Raw genomic sequence first — 25,543 nt, 5'->3', positions numbered from 1 at the left:
ATTTAAATGTGCCCTCCTCCCTACTCTTAACCTTTCAGTCATAAGATCAGCTTAAGCTGCACTTTTCAACTGCCAGAGTCACTTTTCTCTCCCTGGTTCCTTTTCTTTCCCAAAATATTGAGCCAAATAGTTGGCACTGTCCATGAGCAGAATTTTGGAAGGCTGTATCCCAGAAAGGGGCATGGCCCTCTTTGCTGTGCATGCTAGAAGGGCTTATGGTTGATGGGGCAGGTGAATTTGCTGTTCTTTGGTGCTGCTATAGTACGGTCATACTTCAGAGAGAGAGAGAGAGAGAGAGAGAGAGAGAGACTTACTGAATAAACTAACTTGCAGTTTTTTTCTGAGAAAAGAATGGTGGAAAATACCTTACATTTAATTATTGACTGTTCTTTTAAAATCATATACATTTTGTTGCCGTGTGGTTGATAAAAATAAAGGCTGCAGATTCTATCTGTCTCTCTGCACATCACCATAATATATAGATGCTAGCATTTCAATCACATCTATATATTCCATGCTCTTTCCTGGCATCTGAGCTGCTGAGGCCACAATACCCCTCAGAAAACTCCTGGCAGTTGTTTGAATGTTGTGATCCTTTTCCAAGACTGCAGAAACTGACCATGGCTCCACAAAGCAAGAATCCCACTGCAGTTCCACAAACCAATGAGATGTACTATACATCAGGCTCTTTATGATCAGATAAAAGTCAGTCTGTATGTTTGACTTGATCTGTGGTATCTCACATAACAAGGGGCGCTTGGCATCTTTCAGCAAATGAGAGTGGAGAAGAAATATTGAGCACCCATTGCAAATGGATGTCCTGATCCCTCTTAATCTCTGGAGTGCCAGACGCAGCTAATTGGCACAGATCCTACAGACGCTGTTTCCTGTCAAATGGAAAATGTGTCTAATAAATAGCAAATTCTCCTTCACACAAACAATCCTTTATTTTCCCATGTCTTTATTTAAAAAAGATATGCCCAGTTGCTAGGATTTTTATGAAAACAGTACAACCTTGTGTGGTGATGTAAATTGTTTATGGAGGCTGGAATAGTTCACAAAGGGTGAAATTCTCCCCCGTGCAGAGTGATGGCATGAGGCCTGTCCACCATTTGAATCCCATTTAAGTCATATTTTGAGGGTTCAGGTGTCACATAAGTGGTACGTATGCTTTTTGCTGGCTTTCTGCACTGGGATCTTCACCAATATACTGCATCTTCAGTGTTTAGTCCAGATCATGCAGCCATTGAGCCTGATGGTGAGAGGTAGAATGATGGACAATTGAGGCAGCAGGTTCTCAGCACTTCTCAGGATCAGGGCTATAGTGTGATAATGTTGTGCTGTTTAATGGTTAGAGCAGGTGCCACGTGCCAGGGAATAAAGGTTTGTGGGTTCTGAGTTACTGCACACAAAATAACTAAGGCACAGTACGGGGAAGTAAAGTTATCTGTAAAATGAATATAACAATACGTAGCCCACAGGTATTGGGAAGCTCATCTGGTTAATGTTTATAGACTCCTTTTAGATCTTCAAATGAAGGGTCTGTAGGAGAACAATGTATTATAGTCTGCTTAAATTTTATACCTTAAAATTAAAGAAAACTCCCATATGTGTGAATTTATCAATCAAAGCTTAATCCTACTCACAAGAAATTAGCCTCGACACCCAAAAAAGCCTATTCCGTACCCCTGTCAATAAAAGGGCACCTTTGTTCATTAAGGTTTTGTGTTTGACAAAGAGTAACTCAGGCATGCTAAACCTCATGCAGATGAACTAATGTGCTTATGCAGCTATATCAGGACAGAGTAAAAATAACTCTTTGCAGAAATAGTCCAAGCAATAAGACCACCTACTGGATCACATCTGCTGTGTGCTGAAATAACATGCATCAGTAAGAAACAGAAGATAAGAAAAATGCTGCAGACAAGATGAGAAGGTTTCAGACTGATCATGATCCATTTTCATCTGAGCTTTTCTTTCTTGATAAAACAGGACATCTGTGAGCTACCCAAACCATTTTGTTTCATTAGAGTGAATCAAATTACCTGTAAGCATTCAAATAAGATATCGTTAGAAGGCCATGTTCTGAGGCTCTTAATTATTTTTTAGCTATTGAAGTCATGTTTAGCCATTGTACAGGAATAAGGGCTGAGCAAAATATGACTAAGGACTTCAGAGTTTGGTTATAACATCTTCATTTATCCATTGATACATGGAATCAGTACTACTACTGAATGTTACCTTTACTAACACTGAATAGCTTCTTTCATCCAAAGATCTAAGTGTTTTACAAACACTAGGCCTCCTCCCGCATTAGGGTTACCAACTATGATATGCAAAAAACCCGGTACTCACCCTTACCCAAGGAGGCAAACCTGCCCCAACCACAAGGCAATTCTACAACCCCCCACCCCCTTCAACAGCCACTTATAGTATCTAGAGAAATAACATAGATAAGATTGAACAACATAATTCTTATTTAAACTGCAAAAATAGGAACACTGCAGCATCTTTAGCTGGACATAGACACTTAATATTAGATATCCTAGTGTATTTAATGCAAATCTTTAGACCCTGGCCAATCCATTAAAAACAAACAAACAAAAACAAATACACATACACACACACAACCATCCATGCTGGTCAAATACTGCCCAGGTGTTCATCTATCCTGCATACTTTGTGCATCCAAACTCCTGTTGACTTCACCTCAATGAGTGACATCCCCCTTTTACAGAGAGACTAAGTGACTTGTCCAAGGTCACATAGTAAGTCACTGGCAGAGAAAGTAAAGCCCTTTTGAATCCAGACCCTGGGCAGGCCAATTTTTTGGCCCAATGGCCACATCAGTGAATAGAAATTGTATGGTGGGCCATGAATGTTCACAAAATTGGGGTTGGGTGTGGGAGCGGGTGAGGGCTCTGGTTGGGGGTGCAGGCCCTGGGGTGAGGCTGAGGAGTTTGGGGTATAGGAGGGTGCTCTGGGCTGGGATCAAGGGGTTTGGAGAGTAGGAGGGAGATCAGGGCTAGGGCAGGGGGTAGGGGCATGAGGAGAGGCTCAAGGGTGCAGGCTCCAAGCAGCACTTGCCTCAAGCCTCTCCCAGAAGCAGCGCCGTGTCCCTTCTGCAGCTCCTATGTGGAGGTGCAGCCAGACAGCTGTGCTCACTGCCCCAGCTGCAGGCACCGCCCCTGCAGCTCCCATTGTAGCACCAGAGGGGGCCATTGGAGTGCATAGGAGCCGGAGCATGGCCATGCCATGGCTTCTGGGAGCTTCATAGTACAGCCCCCAACCCAGCACCCCAGTTGGAGCGGGGCCAATCTGGATGGTCAAGCCCCCAACCCAGTACCTCAGCCGGAGCACCAGAGCAGAGCTGAGCTGCATGGGAGCTGCAGGCCAGCTTAAAACAGCTCGTGGGCCGTAGTTTGCCCACCCCTGCTCTAGACACTACACCATGTTCCTGAATCATTAGATCAGTAAGAGGTTGTTGTAGGAACATAGGAATTGTCAGACTTGCTCAGACCGATCATCCATCAGTACGTTACCCTGTCTCTCGCAGTGGTCACTGCCAGTTGTTTCAGAGGAAAATGTAAGAACTTGCAGTTGGCAGATGTGGAACACAATTTTCTCATATAGGTCTCATGCTGTTCCATAAGTAGAGATTGGCTTAAACCCAGAATAATTTATGATTAAATATGGTTATAGTTATGCTAGCTGGTAATTCATCAGAATGTATGCATGTTTAGTGCTACTGTATCCTCATCTATCACTCTCCCCTTCCTCATTCATCCAGCCTTTCTCCCTAGGACATCCCTAGTTCAATGAATTCACATTCAGACAACTGGTGGTGATAAAATGCAGTAAAACATTTGTAACAAAATACAAAACTGAACAGTTCAAGAGTTTTTCCCAATTTCCTTTCAAGGTTAAAAGTCGGCCTGTCTTGGCAAGACATTTTTCCTTTATTCACAAAGTTTTGTTTTAAAAAATGGCCTCAATTTCCACAGAAAATAAGCCAGTCTTTGATGAAAAGCAAGCCAATCTCCTTGGGGAGTGGGGGTGGGTAAAGATGGCTGTCTCATGAAACACCATGTGAAAAAGTGAAACTTTGTGTGGTTTGGGTACAAAAAAAAAGGCTTTTAATTCAAAGTGATACTGATGCTGTATTTTGTATTTTTCAGTATCTAGGTATGTAGTAAGATGGCAGCAAACAGGCACAAGAAATTCCATGCAAGAAAAATTAAGAATTTCAGCCATCTCTTGAAATCAACCGTTGTGCCAAGGGTTTTCTTAGTTTTTCCTCTGTCGATGCAAGAAATGTAGGAGCTTGGCAAGCTCTGACTGTGCAATCGTTAAGTCTTTGTGTGTGCGCGCATGCAGGTACATGTGTCTTAGAAGGCAACCCCCCCCAAAAAAATCTCTCTTTTAAGGAAAATTAAGTTTACTAAGGTGCAACAATCAGAGGTGAAACAAATAAATAAATACAAGGGGAAGCTCTGGCCAGCAATCAGAGAATAGCCTGCTACTGGGAGGAGTTTCCATGGCAATGAAGAGGTGACTCTTCCACTCCCGGTGCATCTGTCTAGCAGCCACCACCCGCAGAAGTAAGGCGAGGTGGGCTTCTTTCTAGGGTCCACATTCCAGGAGCTTGCACTGGCTTCCCTCCCGCCTCTGCAGCACCCTGCCAGCTGCCGCCTGCACTGCAAAGCCGCAGCCCGGTGCAGCACCATTCCCACTGACAGCTCCCGGGGACGCGGCTGGGGAGAGGGAGAGGTGGAGAGCTGCCGGCCAACCGAGCCTGAAACGGGCTCTGCGATACGCCCCTTCCAGGCGCCCCACTCGATCCGACAGCTCTGATTGGGTCGAGGCGGTTGTCCGTCAAGCTCCCAAGCCGGCTGGGTGGATGGGGTAGGCTGAGCCTTTTTGCTCCTCCCGAGCGGGAGCCGCGGCAGCAGCTTTGCGGTGGGAAGCGGCTCCTGGGCAGGGGGCAGTAGGAGAGAAGCAGCAGATGTCAAGGCGGGGCGGGGGCGCGGGGGGAGAAGAGATGCACCCAAGGCACGAGGATCTGCAGCCATGCAAGGCTCCAGTATTTCGCCTCACTGGTTTTCTCTCCTGAACAGTGAGTAACAGAATTGGGGGTGGGGGGAGAGGAGGAAGGAAATGATTAATTGCATGAAACGTGCACCCTCGCAAAGCAAAAATACGGTCACTGCACCCCATGCAGCTGAATTAGAGGAGAAACTTTGGGGGTGGGTGGGTCAGACTCTCTGCTTCCCCTCCAGCCCATGCAATGAGTTTGGATAAAGGATTCTCCTCCCCAGCCCGTCTTTGGCCTGCCTTCCTCTCGCAGGTTAAGTGAACTTGTCCGGGCACTGACCAAGGCTCCTCTGGTTCCTCCCCACCCCCCTTTCCTGCTTTTCGTTTACATTTCTCTGCCATTCCTTCAAGAAGTGGAAGTGCAAAATCGCCCTCCCACCCCATCTCGTCGGCATGAAGAGGTGCATATCGGATGAGTTGCAGCAGCCGGAGGACGACTGTGCTGGGGCTGAAGATGCCCCCAACCTGGCTGCCATGGATGCGAAACCTGGGGATTGCGCTTCTGCTCTGTCGGATTTGGGCACTGCTGCTTGTCCAAACCCTGCTCCCCATTCTGTTCCCCGGAGCAAGCCTCCTGATTTAAAGGTAAGCCTCCCCAGCTGGTATTACAAAGGGACTTGGGTTTTTCCTGTATGCAGCTGGAACCACACTTCCATTCAGTGATTCTTATGTGGCTTATTATTAACAGGGGAACTTGTCATGTCAGTCAGAACTATTAAAGAAGAAAGCCATGATGTCAGTATTTTCTTCAAGGTCTCCCAGATTGTACCCACAGATGTGTGCATTGGTATTGTGTGTGTTTATAAGCCTGTTCACCAAAACTTTGATGATAAAAAAAAATAAAAGGGGAGCCTGATATTGGGCTCAGCTTTGTGGAGATTGTGATCTGCTGAGCAATGGGACTTAAAAGTCCTCTGGAAGGGTTTGCTACAGACTGGATAGTGCTTGCAAGAGACAGGATGGTGCAGTGGGTAGAGCAGCAGATTAGGACTCCTGAGAGCTGGATTCTGTTCCTAGCTCTGCCACTGGTGTGGTGGGTGACCCTGGGCACATCACTTTGCTTTTCTGTGCCTCTGTTTTCCCTTCTGTAAAATGGGGAGATGGAGAGTTGCCTCTGCTGTAAAACGCTTTGCAACCTACAGATAAGTGCTGTATAATAAGAGCTAGGTATTATTGTTGCAAGAGGATAAGTTCTTTAAGCCAGGGACTGGCTCTAATACGCAGTTGTCTTAGCAGAAGGGGGCCTTGGTTTTGATTGTGGATACTCCAGGTGATGGTAAGGCTCTAGTTTATGGGACATGAAGAGCAAAGGGATAAGTGTTGTGAGTTTATAAATTGATTTTAGTCTTCTTTTAAGAGTCAGTGCTGAACAGTCATACACCAGCTTCTGATCACATTTACACTGGTGTAAACTCAGAGAAACACCATTGATTTAGATGAGGTTATTCTGATGTAACAGATCAGAATCTGGCTTTGTGCTGAACATGGTCGGACGCTGTGGCTTAGGTGGGCCTTTCTTGAAGGATGAGGGAACGTGGTAGGGCCTGTGTTCTGCAGAAGAACTCAGCAGATGACATTAAATAAAACCCACAGCAGCAGGTACTGCACAGCTAAACTAGAGAACACACATCTTGTCTGCTTTGACTAAAGGGCAGCTGCAGTTAGAACAGGGACTAGGTAAAAAAAAATGCCCCCTTCGCACTCCCCCGGGGTGTTCATGTCACACTTACATACTGACACCAGTAGGTTTTTACTAGGACTGCAGAGCTGGTACAGCTCTAGGAGAGAGAGCTGGGTTCTGTTTTGCCTTGCACATGCCCATTGGAGCTGCTGGCTAATCACTTCCTGTTTGTCACAGGCAGTGATTCAAGAGGCAGAAAGGGCACTGCTGGAAGTCCCAGGGGGAGTTTACAGCACTGACATTTAGCCAAGTCCCCCTTTGATTTGAAATGTGAGCAGTACTGATCAGTAGTCATTGAAATAGGAGGATAAATAGGAAATCTGACTGACTATTTTTGCAGAGGCTAATATTCTGACGGTAACTGCACTTCAAAAATCTCCAGGCACTACCGTACATTTCACTGCATCTAAACCATGTTCTCATCTCTAGCTGATAAGTATTATAATGCATGCATTACTTTAACTTTAGTGCTTCTCATTGATCAGTTTCAATGTGCTTTACAAAGGTGTGTAAGTAGCTGTAAATGAGGAAACTGAGGCTCAGAATGCCATGATTTCATTGGCTCCAGGAGAGCTACACTGATTTATACCTGCTGATGATCTGGCCCAGAGAGTTTAAACAACTTGACCAAGTTCACACAGTGAACCATGAATGGTACCTAGGTGTCATGGCTTCCAGTCCAGTGCTCCATCCTTCTGTGCCACAATGGCTGCCAGTTACCCAAAGGCAGATGTGAAATGAAAGTGTCCATTAGGTTGTTTAATGTTAGTTGTTGCACATGTGCTTTCTTGGAGTTGTGGAGCTCTCTGCTATTGGCTCTTTTCAGCCGCTGTTGTGCTTTAGGAGTTACTGAAATGACCTGCACCTGTCGCTACAGCCCTATAAACAGCAATGAATGAAGCTGTTAAGAGCTATGTGTAAGACAGGTGGCCAGAGCCCCCAGTGGTGTGCTTTTAGAAGCATGTTCACCTGGCATACAGCCTTACTCACCCTGAGCACTTCCAAAGTAGCTCTTGCTGGCTGACTCCTTTGAGGGACACTTGGTCTTCTGCTTGTGTGGAGATTTGAGCAGCTCCATGCACACTTGATCCAACTGCTCAGCTGTTCTGATTGTGCCTGCAGTGAATAGTGTTCATGCTGCAGGGCCAAAGGTGGGGTCAGAAAAATGTGAGGAGAAGGCAACTTAGGGGGAGGGACCAGGGAAACAGAGTTGAGGCTGAAGTGGGGGGAGGATCCCCCTAAAGAGAGCAGTGGGAAAGCAGGTAAGAGAGGAGGGGATGGAGAATAGTTATGGGAGGTAAGAGGATGAGAGAATAGATCCAACAGGGAGAGACAGCAGGGCAAGCTGCCCCATGCCATCCCTTGCTAGTTGATCTCATCCTGAATTGGAGCAGCCACTTATAAGGGTTGAGAGGGGAGATCAATCTCAATGGCTTATTTAGCCCTTGGCTCCTGTTCTGAGACTGCTGGCTATGCTAATTATGGTGGCTTTGTGCCGTGGACTGAGACCCATCCCTCCAGATAACATCTGATCAGTATCCTCTGAGATTAACTTTTGGTCACCAGTGGTTTATGCTGTATTTGTGCTGGCAACCTGGAAACAAAAGGCTCCTTTCTGTTCTCGCCAGTCCCCTTACTTCTCTGGTCCCCCTCACTGAAAATGCATGGCAGATTTTCTTTTACAAGTATTAATCCAGTTCTTTTGGAATGAGCAAGCTTCCCATGACCAAAAAAAAGTCCTGGCAAGAAGCAGAGCAGATGTGGGACAATTCTGCTTAAAAATATGTTGGGTGGTAGATATTTCTGAGCTCTGCAGCAGAAAGGCTGAATCCATGCAAAATACTGCAAAAGAAAGCATTCAGGCCTTTTACTATAAGAGACAGTAGGCTGGGTGTCCTGTGGGGGCAGGGGGGAGATGTATCATAAAGGCATTTTACCCCTTTGATCTCATTCTTGCCTTTCCCCAGGCAGCTATGATCTGAGTATATTCTCTTTCCTCCCCCCCATAACTGGATAAATTTGATGGCCACAGAAATCAGGGGCTGAATGTTTAAACCAGCCATGGTTTTGATCTAAATAAACCACCACCATCTCAATCTTCATAGTCCCTACCTCTCCCCTTGGGTTTGACCTTGGAAGTTAAGAGCAGCTGGGAAGCTGAAGGCTTCATCCTGAGTTCCACTCCTCTCCTTGGGCCTGATCGCAAGCCCATGGAAGTCAGTGGAAAGCCTTTCATTGCTTTCAGCGAGCTCTAGAACAGGCCTCTTTTGCTCTGCTTCTGTGTGCGAAGGGAGCAGAAAGCAACCAGATCCCCTCTGCACATTCCCATGCTGCTGCAGGGGAATTCTGCAGAGCCAGTGTAGACAGATCCAGCACCACACCCCATCCTGGGGCAAGGACAGCGGCCAGAGTATGCTGTGCTGTGGCAGTCTCCGGCTGGTGGGGAGTCCTTTGGAAGCCATAGCCAGCTGGCATAGATTAGAGCAGTCCCTGAGCTGGACATAGCTGAGGATCTGGGCATGAAGCTAACAGTGCGTGGGTGCAACTCCCAAGGGAATCAGAGGCAGCTCCCTGGCTGTAATGGAGGAGACAGTTTGGGCCTAGAGTGAGATCAGGATCAGACCCCTTGCAAACACAGCATCCAATCCAAAGCACATTGGAGTCAATGGAAAGACTTACAATGGCTTCTGTGGGCATTGGATCAGGTCCGTGGAGCCAAACTCAGTTGGAACCTAGACTTTACTCAGGAAAAGTGCTCATTGGGGCCAAACCCTGAACTCCACCCTCAGCTTTTACTCTTGCTCTTTTATGCCTTATTCATGTCGGTCTGTGTTTTTGCAACCTGCAAAGGAACCTGCCAGGAGTCCCCCCTCTTCCACACCCCCCTCCTGGAGAACCTTTCAAGGCCCCCTATTGCAGTTCCAGCCAGACACTATTGATGCTCTCAAGCCATGGGTTGCCCAGAAGGGGAAGAGGAGACACTTTTCCTTCCACCCCTCACAAAAGCCATCACCCCCACATATGTTGGAATTCTCTCCCTTGCATCAACCACTTACATGCATTTTTTGGTTTCCAAGGACACCATGAAGGTAAGTTAAGTCCCCACCAGTTACCTGAATGTCCCTGTAATCAAACAGCCTAAACAGAAGCACCTTGGTCACTGGAATGGTCTGATTTATCAAATGCTGCTTAGCTCAAGGCACAGATCTTTCCAGTTCCCTCTGCCTCTTTCTCACGCACACAGAGGGGATTGTGCTGCATGACTCTGGCTAATGTCAACCACTATTTCAAAAGTGTGGGGGTGTGAGTAGGTTCTCTAACAATTCAAACTGCTTAGAGGCAAGAACTCCAGGCAGTTAATAATAACGACAAATGACATTTTCCTTCCATATCATGTTTCAACCACGGATCTCAAATCACTTTACAAGTGTTAAAGTATGCTCACATTGCTTGGGGAGGTATGTCTGAATGGTGATCATAATCATTCCCATTTTACAGATGGGGCACTGAGACAGGAAGTGTCCTGCCTAAAGTCACACAGCAAGTCAGTGACAGAGCCAGGAGTAGAACCCAGGGGTCCTGACTCTCAGTTCCCTGCTATAAGCAACTGACCACACTCTAAATCAGTTGAAGTCTTGCTCACTGGGGGTGGGGAGGCATGGAATAGATTAACAGAGTGGCATACAAGTTCATTTCACAAGTCTGGTACATCTAGAGGTTCTGGGTCCAAATGTGAATTACATCACAAATGATGCGTGGGTGGTCTCAGCCTAATGCAAGAGTACCTGCACTTGTGGTGCTGCAGTCTCTGTATGGGGAAGCCCTGTTTTCCTTTCTTTGCCCAGGATGGTGTTGCATTAACAAACTAGCAATTGGAGGAAGCTTGTACAGTGCGTCTCCATATCACCCTCTCGCTTTCATGAGGATTAACATTTCCATGCTTACATTGTTAAAAGCTTCTCTGGGGCTTGCTGGCGAAGTGTATCTACATACCTTACCTCGAAGGAAGCCCCAGGTTAACTGAACCTTCTACAGGATTCCAGATTTCTTGGGCTTACCAGCATGCCCTTGTTCCTTCATGTTCTCCTTTTATGCACCCTACCTCACACAAGAAGAAATTCACCCCTGTGCAGTGAGCTGTCACAAAAACCTGGGCCACTGGAATCCCACTTGAGCCTTCCAGAGAGAGCTGGGGTGGTGGTGCACAGTTCTTGGTCTGCACAGCGGAAAATTTCACCCACATGGTCAGGTTTAGAACCGTGAATCTCATTTACACATTATTTCCCCTGCTACTGCTCACTTTGAATGTCCCTTGCAGTGCAGGAAATCACCCTTGTCCGTTAATAACATTCCATGGAAGTCAGTGTTCTTGATAGGTCTAGTACATTCAACAGTAGAGGCTGCATTCGGCCATACAGCCAGGGCAACTGACCTGCTTAACCTAGGACAATGAAAATATAGGTACATTCAGCCTAAACATATCTATGACATTCATCAGCATCCAAGCAGTTAAGCTGGCATTGCTTTCAACCCTCAGCAAAGAAAAAATTCTCTTAATTTCGTTGGAGTCAGTTCAGAAAACAAATAGGTGACAGGAGAGGGTGAAGTGCTTGTGTGTTGAGAGGAATTTCTTTCTTACGATACAGACTTAGCTGTTTTAATGCACAGGGCAGAAGAAGGGGACATGGCCAAAGTCTTAATTTCTTTGCAGCCTTTCTTCAAATTTCACTCCAGATTTGGAGTTTCAGCAGGGTCACAGCATTATTGAAAAATACAGGTGCCAAAGATTCTATTATATAGATTCTTATAGTACGCTCATCACGGGAGTCTCAGCACCTTCCAATAATGTACTGAGCAATGTGGTTTACATCTGTCATGTTTGTTCTCTCATCCTCTTCCTTGTGGGAGAAGTGTGCGTACAGGCATGTCTTGTTTTGGATAATATGTGTGTATATACACCTATTGCTATATATTATTGTTTAAGTCACTGCCATCTTTTTATTTTCCATTTAAGTGTGGCGCTGGTGAAAGAGAGCAGACTGCCAAGCATTGGCACCTGGCTTTCCAAAGGATAGGCAGGGCATAGGCGGCAGCAATATCTAATCAAATTTCCATATGGAAACACTGCCACTGTGTCCAGTTCATCAGTGACATTTTGGAAGAGGTCAGTGGTTCTGTTGGGGTTACCCATCCTCCAGCTGAAATCTGCAGGAGGGAACCAATTGAGCAACCACCAGGAGCTCAGAGACCATTTGAAGGATTTAATGGGGCCTGTTTGATTTTCCACAAGAGTTGCTAGCTATTCCTGTATTGGCCTGGTCCCTGACCTCTCAGGGTTAGAGGGGAGTTAGTTGTCCATGGACATGCAATCTGAAATTGTCTTAAAAAGAATTAAGTCCTCTATTTGGGATGATATTTGCCCCTGTGAGAGCACCAGCTTCTGTATACCATTGAAGTCCCAACTGGGACAGGAGAGAGCAGCATGGCTCAATGGATAGATGACGGGCCTGGGAGTTAGAAAACCTGCATTCTGTTCCTAGCTCTGCCACAGATGTGATGTGGGAACCTGGGCAAGACCCTTCCCCTCTTTGGGCTTCAGGTTCCCTCATAACCTTTGTCTTTCTGTTTAGCTCTTTGGAAAAGGAAGCATCTCTCTCTGTGTCTATACAGTGCCTAGCACTTACAGGCTCCAATCAAGATTGGAGCCTCTATGTGATATTAATTTTATTAAAGTAATAAAGTGGGACTTCCGTGGTGTATGAAGACTGCTTTGGCCACTGCAGCAGATCTTGAGAGAGAGATTTAGATATACAAAGGAATACACAACCATGAGGTTCAGATGACTGATAAGATCTGAACTCCCAACAGTTCCTTAGTATTGACAAAATTCCTGTTTCATTTCTTTGATAACATTTTAAAAATTGGTTTTAACAGTGTGTAAATAGTTAACAGGTGAATAGGATGAAGCACTAGTTTTAATCCAGAACTGTTTTCAAATAAGGCAAAACCCTTTGATTTAACCCTGCCAAAGCTAGTAACAATTCAGGCCTGATTCTCCTGTTGTATGCACACTAGTGTAAACCAGGAGTAGCTCCTGTGAAGTCAATAGAATCAAAACTAGTGTAAGTGAGAGGAGAATCAGGGCATTTGTATTGAAAAAAAGCCCAGAGCATGATTGGTAGCTCTTTGAAACCCAAGAGATTTGTCATGGAGATTTGTACATTAGTCACTTTTTGAAACAGTGGATATTTTTTTTTTTTAAACCAAACAGATTGCCGTGGATTTTATGGACTTGATTTATAGATATTTTGGATGATATTCCTTTTAGCAAACGATATTAAACTTCAACATGAACATCTCAGAATCTTAATCCCTTTATGAAACAAAATGACTGACGTCACCATAGTCTATAAACATTTATGATGGAGATTTGGCCATCCATGGTCTCAGCCTATGTTGAAAACTTTAAGGGCTTTTGGTTTTGTTTGTTAAATTGGCTTATTCCACTTTCTGGACTAGCTGTCTGTAAAGTTAAGTTTTGAAAAACAAAGCTGTTTTCTCTGACATATGAGCACCAAGCATTTCCCAACCTACTGCTAAACAAGAATCTAGTAAACAATTTCTTTGTTATTTTCTGTTCCTTTCAGATTAAAGTATATAGGGCCAAACCTTCAAGTCCTTACTGAGGCAAAACTCACTGGAAACAAGTGGAAGTTTTAACCGAGTAAAATGATTAGTTATGCTTAGAACCTACAGGGCAGGGGGGTGGGGAAGGGGGAACCACCCACAACCTATAGGCGAGGAGTGAAATCCTGTCTCATTGATATCAGTGGCAAAACTCTCATTGACCTCAATGGTAGAGGAGTTCACTCCAGATCCATACCTGATGTAAACTGGTTTAACTCCATTGAATCTTTATAGCTATGCCAGTGTATATCAGTGGAAGATATGGGCCTTGTGTATCCAGTGGAAACACTGATATATAACCTAGATAGACAGATGCTGTCAAAGTTATTTTTCGTTTATTATTATCTCCCTCCTTCCTCACCTCCTTTTATTTGTTACTTTTAAAGCATGCAAATTGATCATTGCTTTTCCCAGAGAGCTTCTAAAGGGCAAACAGAGAATCTAAATCTACATTCTATCCTGATGGTAAAAATCTGTGGGTTTGTGATTATTATCTAATGCTGTCTCCGTTTCCATAGAGACTCTAAATAGAATAAACTTTAGATCACGATTTCCTGAAGTAGAGAGACAGCATAGGAGATTCGTTACATTTTTCCTCAGGTAGAACCTAGGGGATATAATCTGTATTATGACTGGATAATGAGAGGATTAGAGTTTTTGTCCTATGGTGTAATTGTAGTGGCTAGTGATGTTGTATCAGAGTGCTCTAGTTATCACCCTGGTTCCTTGTAAATATCAGAAGCAGAACCATAATGGACTTACACACTGGTTTATAAACAGGTTGGGGGGTTTTGGGGGGGAGGGGTGGAGTTCTTTTTTTGGCCAGCCATGAAATATTGCAGTCATCTGCAAGTTCCTGTAGCTTTTGCATTGCAAACACAGCTGCCTTTCCAGAATTCAGTGGCTTTGCTGGTTGACCACTTTGGCTAAAAGCAGCTCTTAGTTCTGAGCCCCCATCACATCTTCTCTTCAGGCAGGAGAAAATGTGAGTGTAGACAAAAGTGATACATCAGCAGTCGTGGGGCAAAACCCTGGCCTCTCTAAAGTAACTAGTACGACTCCCATTGCCTCCACAGGGTAAGGATTTCAGTCCTGCAACATGAAGTGCTCAAACTAACCACAAAGCAGGGACAACACAGGTAATGACACAGCAGGCTTCCCTCACATTGTCCTGCCAACAAGCCTCAGGTCTTAATTGATATGGCGATGCTGCCCTGGGGGCTGAGAGGATAATCTAGCTACCATAGCTCATTCAGCCTGCAGCCAATGAGAATGGTGGGTTGTGAGATAGGGTCATCTGTCCTACCAGGAGCTGGACTGAAACCCACCAAGCCCATTTCACAGAGGCCTCTGAGCAGCCATTCAATGGCAACAACCTTCAATCACTAGCTGGATATGAATTGATGAATTGGAGGTAGGGTAACCAGACAGCAAATGTCAAAAATCGGGACAGAGGTGAAGGGGTAATAGAAGCTTATATAAGAAAGAGGCCCAAAAATCAGGACTGTCGCTATAAAATCAGGACATCAGCCAAATCCTGATCTCACTTAAACAGGTGCAAATCTGGGCATTACATTGACTTCATTGGAGTCACTCTGGCTTTATACTGGTGTAACCAGGGAATTTTCTACACCTGAAAATTAGTCCAGAATAAGACAGGATGTGAATTTGAAGTGGATTCTAAATCCACTTTGTGGAACAAGAGTGCCTTATTCGAAATTAAGAGCATCCACACGTGCAGTTAATTGGGAATAGCTCCCTTTGTCGGCAAACTTCAAGATCAGAATCTGGCCTGCTATATCCCATTACCAGTTCTTTTCTCTAGCCATTGCTAATGTTCAAGCAATGCATCACCAAACTGATACATCATGCAGAAAACTAAAAAACCAAGCTGGTGCCTTTTATTTTTTAAATAATTCACATAGTGGCCACCCAACTAATCTGAGCACCTGTTCAAATCCCTGTAGTCTCTGAGCATGAATAAATTGGTGCACCATATGAGAAGAATGTCTTGGAACAATCTTGTGCACAGTGTGATGAGCCTTTTGCAGTGTCCAGGGTGCTGGTCACCTCATCCAGCTGGACCACAAACTGCAGTTTAATCCTACTAGGCATAGGCAATTGCAGTCTGCCTTTCCAGAAGAAAGTGGAAGATCACATTGGCAGAACTCCAGCCGTTTAATTTCTGGAGCATGTTGATCAGGACAGGTGGTGCGTTGTCATGCATTGGCAACAAAGTTTAAAAAAAACAAAACTACTAGTAACCATAGTTTTTCTAGCTAAAGAAAAGGTTGGGCTTTTTATTTTTATATTCTTTTCCTTTATGTTACAATTATACAGTGAAGATTGCAGGGATTGCATGAATTTTTCAGAGAAAATTGTTAGCTGAGCTTACTTATTTTTGGGCCAATTCCTGAGGTCCTTCCTTTGTTTTCAGTGCCTTACCTGGGGAAAGCTCACATTGGCTTCTACTGGAGTTTGTTGAGTAAGCAAGAAGTAAAAAATACAGGCCAGGTACTCTTATTCATAGTGGGTAATGCTTTACTCCATAAGTATTACCATTGACTTCAGTGGAGCTACTCACAGGTTAAGATCCTTTTCAAGGGGGGGCAAATACTCCACTGGTATAAATTGTCATAGCTCTATTGACTTCAGTGGGGCTAGGACAATTTACACTAGTGGAGGATCTGCCCTGAAATGAATAGAGGTATCACAAATAAGCACCTCCGGGGTGGCTGATTGCCTTCAGCAACAGTTTTGCCTGAGGAAGGCCTGAAGGAGTTGGTCTGTAATTTATAACATATCCTGCCTTGCAGTGGACATGGGGCAGTAGTAGTTGAGTTTTCTTCGCAAGCTTAGCCATGGTGTGACAAGATTCTGCCTGAAAAGTGGGTTTGCCAGCTGGGCTCCAGGAGGGGTGACTTAAACCCTAATACTGCAGTCCTGACATTGCATCCTTGTGCCTGCACAGGTGATCTTTGATTTCACTAGCACTTTGTAGGGACACAGGGGTTCTCCTGTGCAGATCTGAGAGTAGGATCAGGGCCTTAGCTGGCAACCCTTCTAAAGGTTTTGTAGAGAAAACTCACATGTGTGTTTGATCATCAGAAATCATTAGGAAGAACAGGCTCATTCATTTTCTCGGGGCTTGTGTAAGAGTAAGAATCCTTACAGGGCTGTGAAAAATTCACATTGACTCTAAGATTTAGCTTTTTTTAAAAAGCTATTCCTATATATCCCAAACTGTTCTTTCCTTGTCATGGAGCAGATTCTCCTCTCCACTTCTTGGCTTGGCTAAAATACAGCCAAGTGGTCAAACTTTCCTCACTGCAATACCTATGGAACACCCATGAAATCAGTGAGTTTGCATAAGGGAAACTGGAGACTTAGTGCCTCAGTCTTTGGAAGGGGCATTTAACAAGGTTGCTGCTGACCGAATAGTCCCTCAGTCAGAATTCCCTTTTCATCAGCCTCCCTCTCCAGGGTCCCTTACAGAGCACCCTCTACAACCTTTCTCATAAGTCCTACAACCCTCTAATTGGGGCTGGTTTTGTGACCACAAACAGTTGAAAACATTTCCACCAATAAAGTCCAACACTGAAAACTAATGGATCACACTTACCTCCAGCTCTACACTGAGCTCTCCTTCCACAGCCTGTTCTTCACAGGATCAAAGCTCATCACTGTCTCTCCCTGAAACTTGACCTTATGGCTCTAACTATCTCCTCTTGCCAGCATCTCCCTTGTTCTGCTGGAGAAGGCAGACTATATATTGCCCTCCTCCAGTACACTCCTAATTGGAAGGGAGGGGAACCCTACCCCAGTCTTCATTACAAGGCTGCTGATCCCAGGCCCTTAAAGGAACAGTGTGCCTGGGCTTTTCCCCTATCCAACTCCTAATTCCACAGAACGGCTTCCTCTCTTCCACTGCCAGACCATTTTCCAGGTCTTTGTTCATTTCAGCTCACTGGAATGGGGCCTGCTGGGCCCCTCTACTCTGAAAGGGCCAGTGCACCTCGCCACAGGCAGTATGCACAAACCCAGGGTGGGAACCTCAGTGGGGCTTTACAGAGCAGCCACTGTCTCACACATTGAGCAGAAATAAACCACGACCTTATACCTGAGTGTAGGGCTGGGATCTTGGGACTGTGGCATTCTAATCCCAGCTCTGATCCTTATGCCCTTCTCCATCTTGCTCGTCCTTTGTGAAATGGGATTAATGATTCAGAGATGCACACTGAGGCTTACTTAGGAGAGGTTCATAAGGCACCGGGTAAGTGCCAGCTGTTAGTATTACTGAGCACTGAACCACCTTGACTAGTCTTTTGTGCACTCCAGCTCTAGTGAAAGTGCAGGAACAGATGTTTTGTGGAGCCACAGAGCTGTGATGCTAACAAGAAGTGAATGTCATATGGGAGCCATTCACAGCTGAGCGGAGTGGAGCTGCGACTCACTGTGTGTCTTTGTCATCTTTATAGAGAGATGCCAGATTGTTTCTGGCCTCTCTTCTTCCATAACCTTGCCTCATCGTGAATCATAACTGGCTCCTTTCTATGAGAGCAAAGCCCACTGAATGGTCAGTGGATGGCGCGCTTGCCATGCCACAACATTGCCCTCCCTGACTATTGAGGCTGTTACATAAGTGCCATCAGTCTAGCAAGGCCAATATCCTGCCTCCCATGGTGGCCAATACATAGTGCTTCAAAGGAAGGAGAATCCCTCTGCCCAGAATCCCTGTTGTGCAATGCTGAATCTGGTATCTAGAGGAGTAAACTCCTCCCTGACCCCTGCAAGGTGTATCAAAACTAGGTTTAACTTAAATGTCTGCAACTTGAACTGGTCTGGAGGTTTGGCAATAGCAGCACTTTGTGCTGCTGTTCGCAGGACTGGCATGTTCTTCTCACAGACCTGTAGAACTTAGCACTTATTATCTGGGAAGAGCAGCAGAGATAAGCAACAGGACCTCCACAGCATAGTGCAAATGGGGGAGGCAATGGTACTGTTCTGCTAAAAGAAGGAGGGGTTGAGGGGTGCAGTGGGGAACTGGACAAAGGGAAAGGCACCAACATTAGGATCTGGTTGGTTTTGCCGCCCAGGATGGGGAGAGGAGGGATCCTTATTGAAATGCAAGGAGGGCAAAGAAGACTTGCAAAAATACAGGGCTTGGGGAAACTGACATGCAAAAGAAAAACCTGTGTGGGAAGAACATAGACCTGAGAATGCCAAGTTACAGGTGCCACACCAGCCTTCATTCACGTTGTTGTGCCTGCGTGCTGCAAGGAGCTGCTGTCAGCAGTGTTAAATCTTTCTAAAGCACATGCTGAAGTGCCCGGGTACAACACAGTCCCAGCCTTCTGAAAGCCCTCCAGCAGTGCAGGGAGGCAGTGTCTTCTTTTACATGATCCCAGTGTTATTTAGTGGATTTCACTAAAGCTGCACCACTTTACACCAGTAGACAGTTTGGCCCCAGGGCTGTAATGTCATTAAAGAGTATTTTTCATCTGTCGTTCCATCATCGTACTATTTAGCTGCCGTATATGGACTAATTAAGAGCAGGGACATACACTCCAGGGTATAATAATAGTGGTTCGTGTGCTTTGTTTTCTCTCCTCTGTCACAGAAAATACAGCAGCTCTCAGAAGGCTCCATGTTTGGCCATGGCCTGAAGCACCTTTTCCACAGTCGCCGCAGGTCGCGGGAACGGGAGCACCAGAACTCCCAGGACTCTCTGTCACAGCACTACGGGATGTCTGACCATGACTCCCCTGATGAGAAAGAACGCTCACCAGAGATGCACCGTGTCTCCTATGCCATGTCCCTCCACGACCTCCCCGTACGCCCCACTGCCTTCAACAGGGTGCTGCAGCAGATCCGCTCCCGCCCATCCATCAAGAGAGGGAGCAGCTTGCACAGCGGCAGCCGCCGGAGCAAAAGCAGTTCCCTTGATCCCCAGAAAGGCAGCCCCCATCTGGTCCGGAAGGCGCCCCAGGATAGTAGCCTCACAGCCATATTGCATCAGCACCAAGGCCGGCCAAGGTCTTCATCCGCCACAGACACCGCCATCTTGCTGGCTGAGAGTGGGGCTGTGTATCTCCTCCCAGAGGAGTCGGAGTGCCTCACCGACAAGGTAGGCTAACCATGGAAAGACGTAAGCCTGGCAGTGCCTGGCCCACTCCCCGCGAGAAATCAAATGAGGCCCGCAGAGTTCTACCATGCGGTGGCCCCATCTTTAATACAGAGGCCAGTCCCAGTATGCAGTGGTGTTTATTGATCCAAGTAGCCAGACTGTTGCTGCTGCTACCTGCTGTATCTATGGACAGTACCTCCATGTTAAAGATGCAGGAGCTGCCGTCTGCTCCATTTTAAGCAAATTAGGTGCATTCCTCAGGCTCTATGCAGATTGCCAATGTGACTCTCATTGTTTTGGGCATTAATGCTAGGAAATAAGAGATTGTCTGATGGCTGCAACTGTCAGCGTCTCCATAGGATTAAACCCTGTAGCACCCTTAAAAGGCCCTATTTTTGATGTGGTGGTTGCGCATTGTTCAGAAGATGAACTAGGGGATTGTTAGTCTGCTCTAGAGAGGTCACGGGGCCCAAAAGCCTATAGCCTGAAGAGTATAGAATGATGGGATCCTATCTGGGTATGCAGCATCCTGTAGAGAGGTACTCAGCCTGTGCTGCTCTTTGCATGTACCCTGTCTGACCCTATTGCGCCATTGCTTGCTTTATGGGGAGTGCTGGGATCACCTTTCAGAAGCGTGCCCTCCCCCCACATACATCCGGCCCTTGGAGTTGCTGTTTTTGGAAAGTCCCTTCATGAAGCGTCACTGTCAGTCGTCCCTTCAGAGGGTGATTTCAGCCATGGGAATTTCCAGGCAACTTTGTAGCCAGGAGGAGCTTGATCCAATTCCTCCTGCTGTTAACCAGCCCTGAGTCAATGCAGCAGGACCTGGGGATGGTGTCTGTGGGTGGGAGGGAGCCAGAAGGGAAAATGCATGAGTCCTGCAGTCACACAGAGGATGTCAGAATAAAAGTAAAAAGATTGGGTGGGGAGGAATGTGGTTGTCTTCCCTGCCCCCTCCCCCAATCGTTGCATCTTGTCTGCAGAAGCATGCCCAGGTCGATGTATTATCCAGAAAGCCTGATGCACCATAACCAGCCGCTTCTCATAGCTCACATAGTCGCCACTCAGCTAATGTCAGACTGTGGGCTCCTGCTTAAACCCTGTAGTCTCTGGGCGGGAGTCTTTTAGCTCATAATGAGAACATCATCTGCTCAATAACTTCTCCTCCTCCTACTAGGGTTCGCCTCAATGCCTATTTTTAACTCATAACTCATCTCCCCTTTGCAATCATTTTGATTTAATGAACTCATCAGCTGGCTTGTTGGGCAGTCATGGTCTTATTTGTCTGGATGTTTTGTTACACGACACCGTTCTGCTTTGAGTTACTGCTGTGCGAACCCCTTTGGGGAGTGCATGGGTGTAACTGAGACAGGCTTTGGCTCCAGATCTTCAGCCTTATGCATGCAGGCTGATTCGGAGAGTGAATATTCATAGATTGCAAGGCCAGAAGGGACCACTGTAATCATCTAGTCTGACCCCCTGTGTAACCCAGGCCAGAGAACTGCCCCAAAGTAATCCCTAGAGCAGAGCGTTTAGAAAAACCTCCAATTTGATGTAAAAATTGTCAGTGATGGAGACTCCACCGCGACCCTTGGTAAATTTTTCCAGGGGCTATTTACTGTCACCCTTTAAAATATACTCCTTATATTCAGTCTGATATCTTCAACCCAAGCCCTGTTTCTCAGATTGCCCTGCCACTCGTGGCCCCTGGTGCCAGGAATGGGATTCTTCTTCACAAGGTTTTTCAAGTACTCTTCAGAGCGATCTGGCAGCACATAGGGCTTGATCCTGCACCTTCAAAACCCAGAACTGAAGGCTCGAGCACCTTGCAGGATTGGACCCTTAGGGGACTGGATCTTAAGCAGCCTGCATATCAGGTGGACGCTAATAGGCAGAGATTTTCTTTCTTTCTGTCTGAGGTATTCCTAGGGGGGTCTATCATCTTGAGATCTAACCTGGCATCAAAATGCCAGTCATGGGTGCACTACAAATGCTTAGCTAGATAGAGTGAACCTTATCAGCTGCAGACCCAGATGTGCTGAAGGGATGTCCTTGTGACTGGCTGTTGGAAATCAGGTTCGCTGCTATAATTGCCACTCAGGTAGCGAATGTCATCAAGCTATTAGTTCCTCTGGAGCAGGGAGAGAAGAGTCTGAAGTAGGTTTGTACACTCCCCTGAGATAGATTCTAATCCTGCTCCCAATAGCTCCAGTGGGAAGAGGTTCAAGTCTTATGTACAACTCTCCTTCCGCCCCCAGAGCAATGAGGTGAATAGTTCAAACGGTGCCTAGTTGACATACCAGATCCTGATCTCAAAGCCCGCTGCCTCCTCCCTCCCGTCAACAGCTTCAAAGTGCACACGTTTGATAGAGCCCTGCTGAAAAGTAGAGTACCCCAAGCACCTTTGAAAAGAGGATGCCTTTCCGCCGAGGAAGAAGCTGCTGTAATTATCCCAGTCCGTGCGATGAATTTTAATGCTAGCTAGCAGCTCACCTGGTTTTGGTGGCTGCTGGCTGTTTCGGAATGTCTCTGGGTGAAATGAAGGTGAGGAATGTGCCATTGCATATTCCCAGGACGGGGATTTGTGAGAGAGAGAAGGGGATCTTGTGGAGAGCCATATAATCCTGCATAAGGACTTTAGCAGCTTTTAAGAACCAAACTGCTTTGAGAACAATGGACTGTGTGGTCCTTTCACCCAAGGAGTGCCATGTCACTTGACTGCTAAGCCATCTGTCCCCATGGCTTTTTCTAACATGCTGCCCGTTGTTCCATGATTAAGTTTTCCCATAAAGTAGCTGCGGCAGGGAGGGAAGCAGAGTCAAAGATACAGTTATTTACCATAGGATCGTAAATGGAGAATGCCTGTTAAATCATCCAGTCCATTCCCCTCCAGTAGGAGGAAATACCCTCATGATAGAGGAGAGGAATTAAACAGCTGCCATGATGGATTGTTAGCCCAATGATTAAGAACAGTATGGACTATGGAGTAAAGCACTGGACTGGGAGTCAGAAGACTGGGGCACTATTCCCAGTTCCACCTGTGACCTGAGTAGTCATGTTGCTGCTCTATGCCTCAGTTTCCTCTCCCATCTGTTGTCTCTTTAGGTTGTAAACTCATTGCAGTGGGACTCTATCTCCCTCTTTGTGTCTGCAGTGCCCCGTGCCATAATAATACCTAGCTCTTACATAGCACTTTTCATCCATAGGTCATAAATTGGGCTAGCCTTACAGTTAGGAAGTGTTTCCCAATAACTAACCTAAATCTCCTCCGCTGCAGATTAAGCCCACTACTTCTTGTCCTACCTTCAGTGGCCGTGGAGAACAAGGGTACATCTACACTATGGGATTATTCTGATTTTACATAAACCGGTTTTGTAAAACAGACTATATAAAGTTGAGTGCACACGGCTACACTAAGCACATTAATTTGGCGGTGTGCGTCCATGGTCCGAGGCTAGCGTCGATTTCCGGAGCGTAGCACTGTGGGTAACTATTGTGTAGCTATCCCATAGTTCCCGCACTCTCCTCCGCCCCTTAGAATTCTGGGTTGAGATCTCAGTGCCTGATGGGGCAAAAATCATTGTCGCGGGTGGTTCTGGGTAAATGTCGTCACTCATTCCTTCCTCCAGGAAAGCAACGGCAGACAATCATTTCGCGCCCCTTTTCCCTGGATTGCCCTGGCAGATGCCATAGCACGGCAACCATGGAGCCCGTTCAGCTTTTTTTTTTTTACTGTCACCGTATGTGTACTGGATGCCGCTAACAGATGCGTTACTGCAGCTCTACACAGCAGCATTCGTTTGCTTTTGCGTGATAGCAGACGGTTATCAGTCGTTCTGTACCGTCCACTGCCATGGTAAATTGGCAGTAAGATGACGGTTATCTGTCGTTCTGTACTGTCTGCTGCTATCATGGGTGGCCCTGGCTGAGGTCGGCCGGGGGCTCAAAGGCAAAACTGGGAATGACTCCCCGAGTCAATCCCTCCTTTATGGTTTCTAAAAATAGAGTCAGTCCTGCCTAGAATATGGGGCAAGTGTACTAGAGAACCAGTGTATCAGAGAGCACAGCTGCTCCGTGTCATATCCCACAAAAATGATGAGCTGCATGCCATTCACGGGAGGTACCCCTGCAACAACCCCACTCGTTGCTTCCCTCCTCCCCCAACCTTCCTGGGCTACCGTGGCAGTGTTCCCCCCATTTGTGTCATAAAGTTATAAAGAATGCAGGAATAAGAAACAGTGACTTGTTAGTGAGATAAAAAGAGGGGGAGGCAGCCTCCCGCTGCTATGACAGTCCTCTCGTTGGGGAGGAGTACAGAAACCTATTTAAAGAGCCCTTTATATCGATATAAAGGGCCTCGTAGTGTGGACGGGTGCGCTGTTAAATCGGTTTAACGCTGCTAAAATCGGTTTAAACGTGTAGTGTAGACCAGGCCCAATTGTTCACCATCTCTTTGTAACAGCCCTTAACATATTTGAAGAGTGTTATCAGGTTCCCCCCTCAGTCTTCTTTACTCAAGACTAAACGTGCCCAGTTTTTTTTTAACCTTTCCTCATAGGTCAGATTTTCTAAACCTGTCATCATTTTTGTGTCTCTCTTCTGGACTTTCTCCACTTTGTCCACATATTCCCTGAAGCACGGTGCCCAGAGCTGAACACAGTATTCCAGCTGAGGCCTCACCAGTGGTGAATAGAGCAGGACAGATACCTCCTGTGTCTTTCGTATGACATCCTTGCTAATACAGCAAGAATAATAATGACCTTTTTACCAAGTACATTACATTGTTGACTCATGTTCAAGTTGTGATCCACGATAAGCCCCAGATCCTTTTCAGCAATTCTACTGCTTAACCAGCTAGTCCCATTTTGATATTGTGCTTTTGATTTTTCCTTCCTCAGGGCAGTACTTTGCACTTCACTTTCTTGAATTTCTTCTTGTTGATTTCAGACCAATTCTTCAATGTGTTGAGGTTGTTTTAAATTCTAATCCTGTCTTCCAAAGTGCTTGCAACTTCTCCCAGCTTGGTGTCATCCACAGATTTTATAAGCATACTCTTTCCTCCATTATCCAACTAATTCATGAAAATTTTGAATAGTACTGGACTCAAGACATACCCCTGCCGGACCCCATTATATACATCTTCCTGGTTTGAGATAACTACTCTTTCAGTATGATCTTTCAACCAGTTTTGCACCCACTTTATGATCATTTCAGCTACACCACATTGCTCTAGTTTGCTTATGAGAATGTCGCGTTGCGACTGTGTCAAAATCAGAATCCACCACTTCTCCCATTGCCACTAGGTCAGTAACCCTGTCAAAGAAGGAAATTTGGTTGGTTTGGCCCTATTTGTTCTTGACAAATCCATGGATCTTCACTCCCATTCCTGAGCTCTAACTACCAGAAACACATCCCTCCCAGGGCTGACAACAGAACCCAGGAATCCTGGCTCCTAATCTTCTGTGTTAACCACTAAACCACACTGTCTCCCACACAAAGGTATAAGATCCAGGAATCCTGACTCCCATTCTCTGCTGTAACTACCAGACTTCACATCCTCTCCAGAATTGGAAACAAAACTTGGAAGTCCTCACGCCTGCATCTAATCTTCACTTTCCCTCTCTCTCACTGTAAACAAACAGCTGTGTCTGCCAGGAGCAGGCGACCTGGAGAGACGCTGGCTCTTGCTCCAATGAGTCCGAGCTTGGAAAGACATCAAGGATGCCAGCTGGTTTATTTGCCTGGAAGGGATCAGGATAAGCAAGGGCTGCATTTATAGCCAATTGTTTTAAAGATGAAATTCTGGGTCCCAGACAGAGAAAGAGAGAGAGCTCTGATTTGTTTTATTATTCTATCAGGACCCAGAGACCTGAATCAGGATTGGGGCCGCACTATACTGGGCACTGTACCAAAAATCTCTGTCCCAAGGAACTTACTTATCATGAGAATTCTTC

At 45.9% G+C, this 25,543-nt stretch overlaps 1 protein-coding gene across 2 annotated transcripts in view; it reads left to right on the top strand.

Annotated features, from left to right (window-relative positions):
- The first annotated feature begins 4,948 nt into the window (after window positions 1–4,948).
- TMCC2 (transmembrane and coiled-coil domain family 2) overlaps window positions 4,949–25,543 on the top strand; it is a 68,725-nt gene continuing 48,130 nt past the window's right edge. Inside the window, exons 1-3 of one of the 2 annotated variants that reach the window (XM_050955591.1) lie at window positions 4,949–5,116; window positions 5,446–5,679; window positions 19,083–19,589. In XM_050955591.1, the coding sequence (XP_050811548.1) occupies window positions 5,488–5,679; window positions 19,083–19,589 (699 nt within the window). In that variant the 5' untranslated portion in view covers window positions 4,949–5,116; window positions 5,446–5,487. The remainder of the gene's footprint in view (window positions 5,117–5,445; window positions 5,680–19,082; window positions 19,590–25,543) is intronic. The other variant, XM_050955592.1, reaches the window with a different exon arrangement.

This window comes from Gopherus flavomarginatus, chromosome 5 (genome assembly GCF_025201925.1).
Source record: "Gopherus flavomarginatus isolate rGopFla2 chromosome 5, rGopFla2.mat.asm, whole genome shotgun sequence".
Lineage (NCBI taxonomy): Eukaryota > Metazoa > Chordata > Testudines > Testudinidae > Gopherus > Gopherus flavomarginatus.
This window is presented reverse-complemented; position numbering and strand designations above follow the sequence as displayed.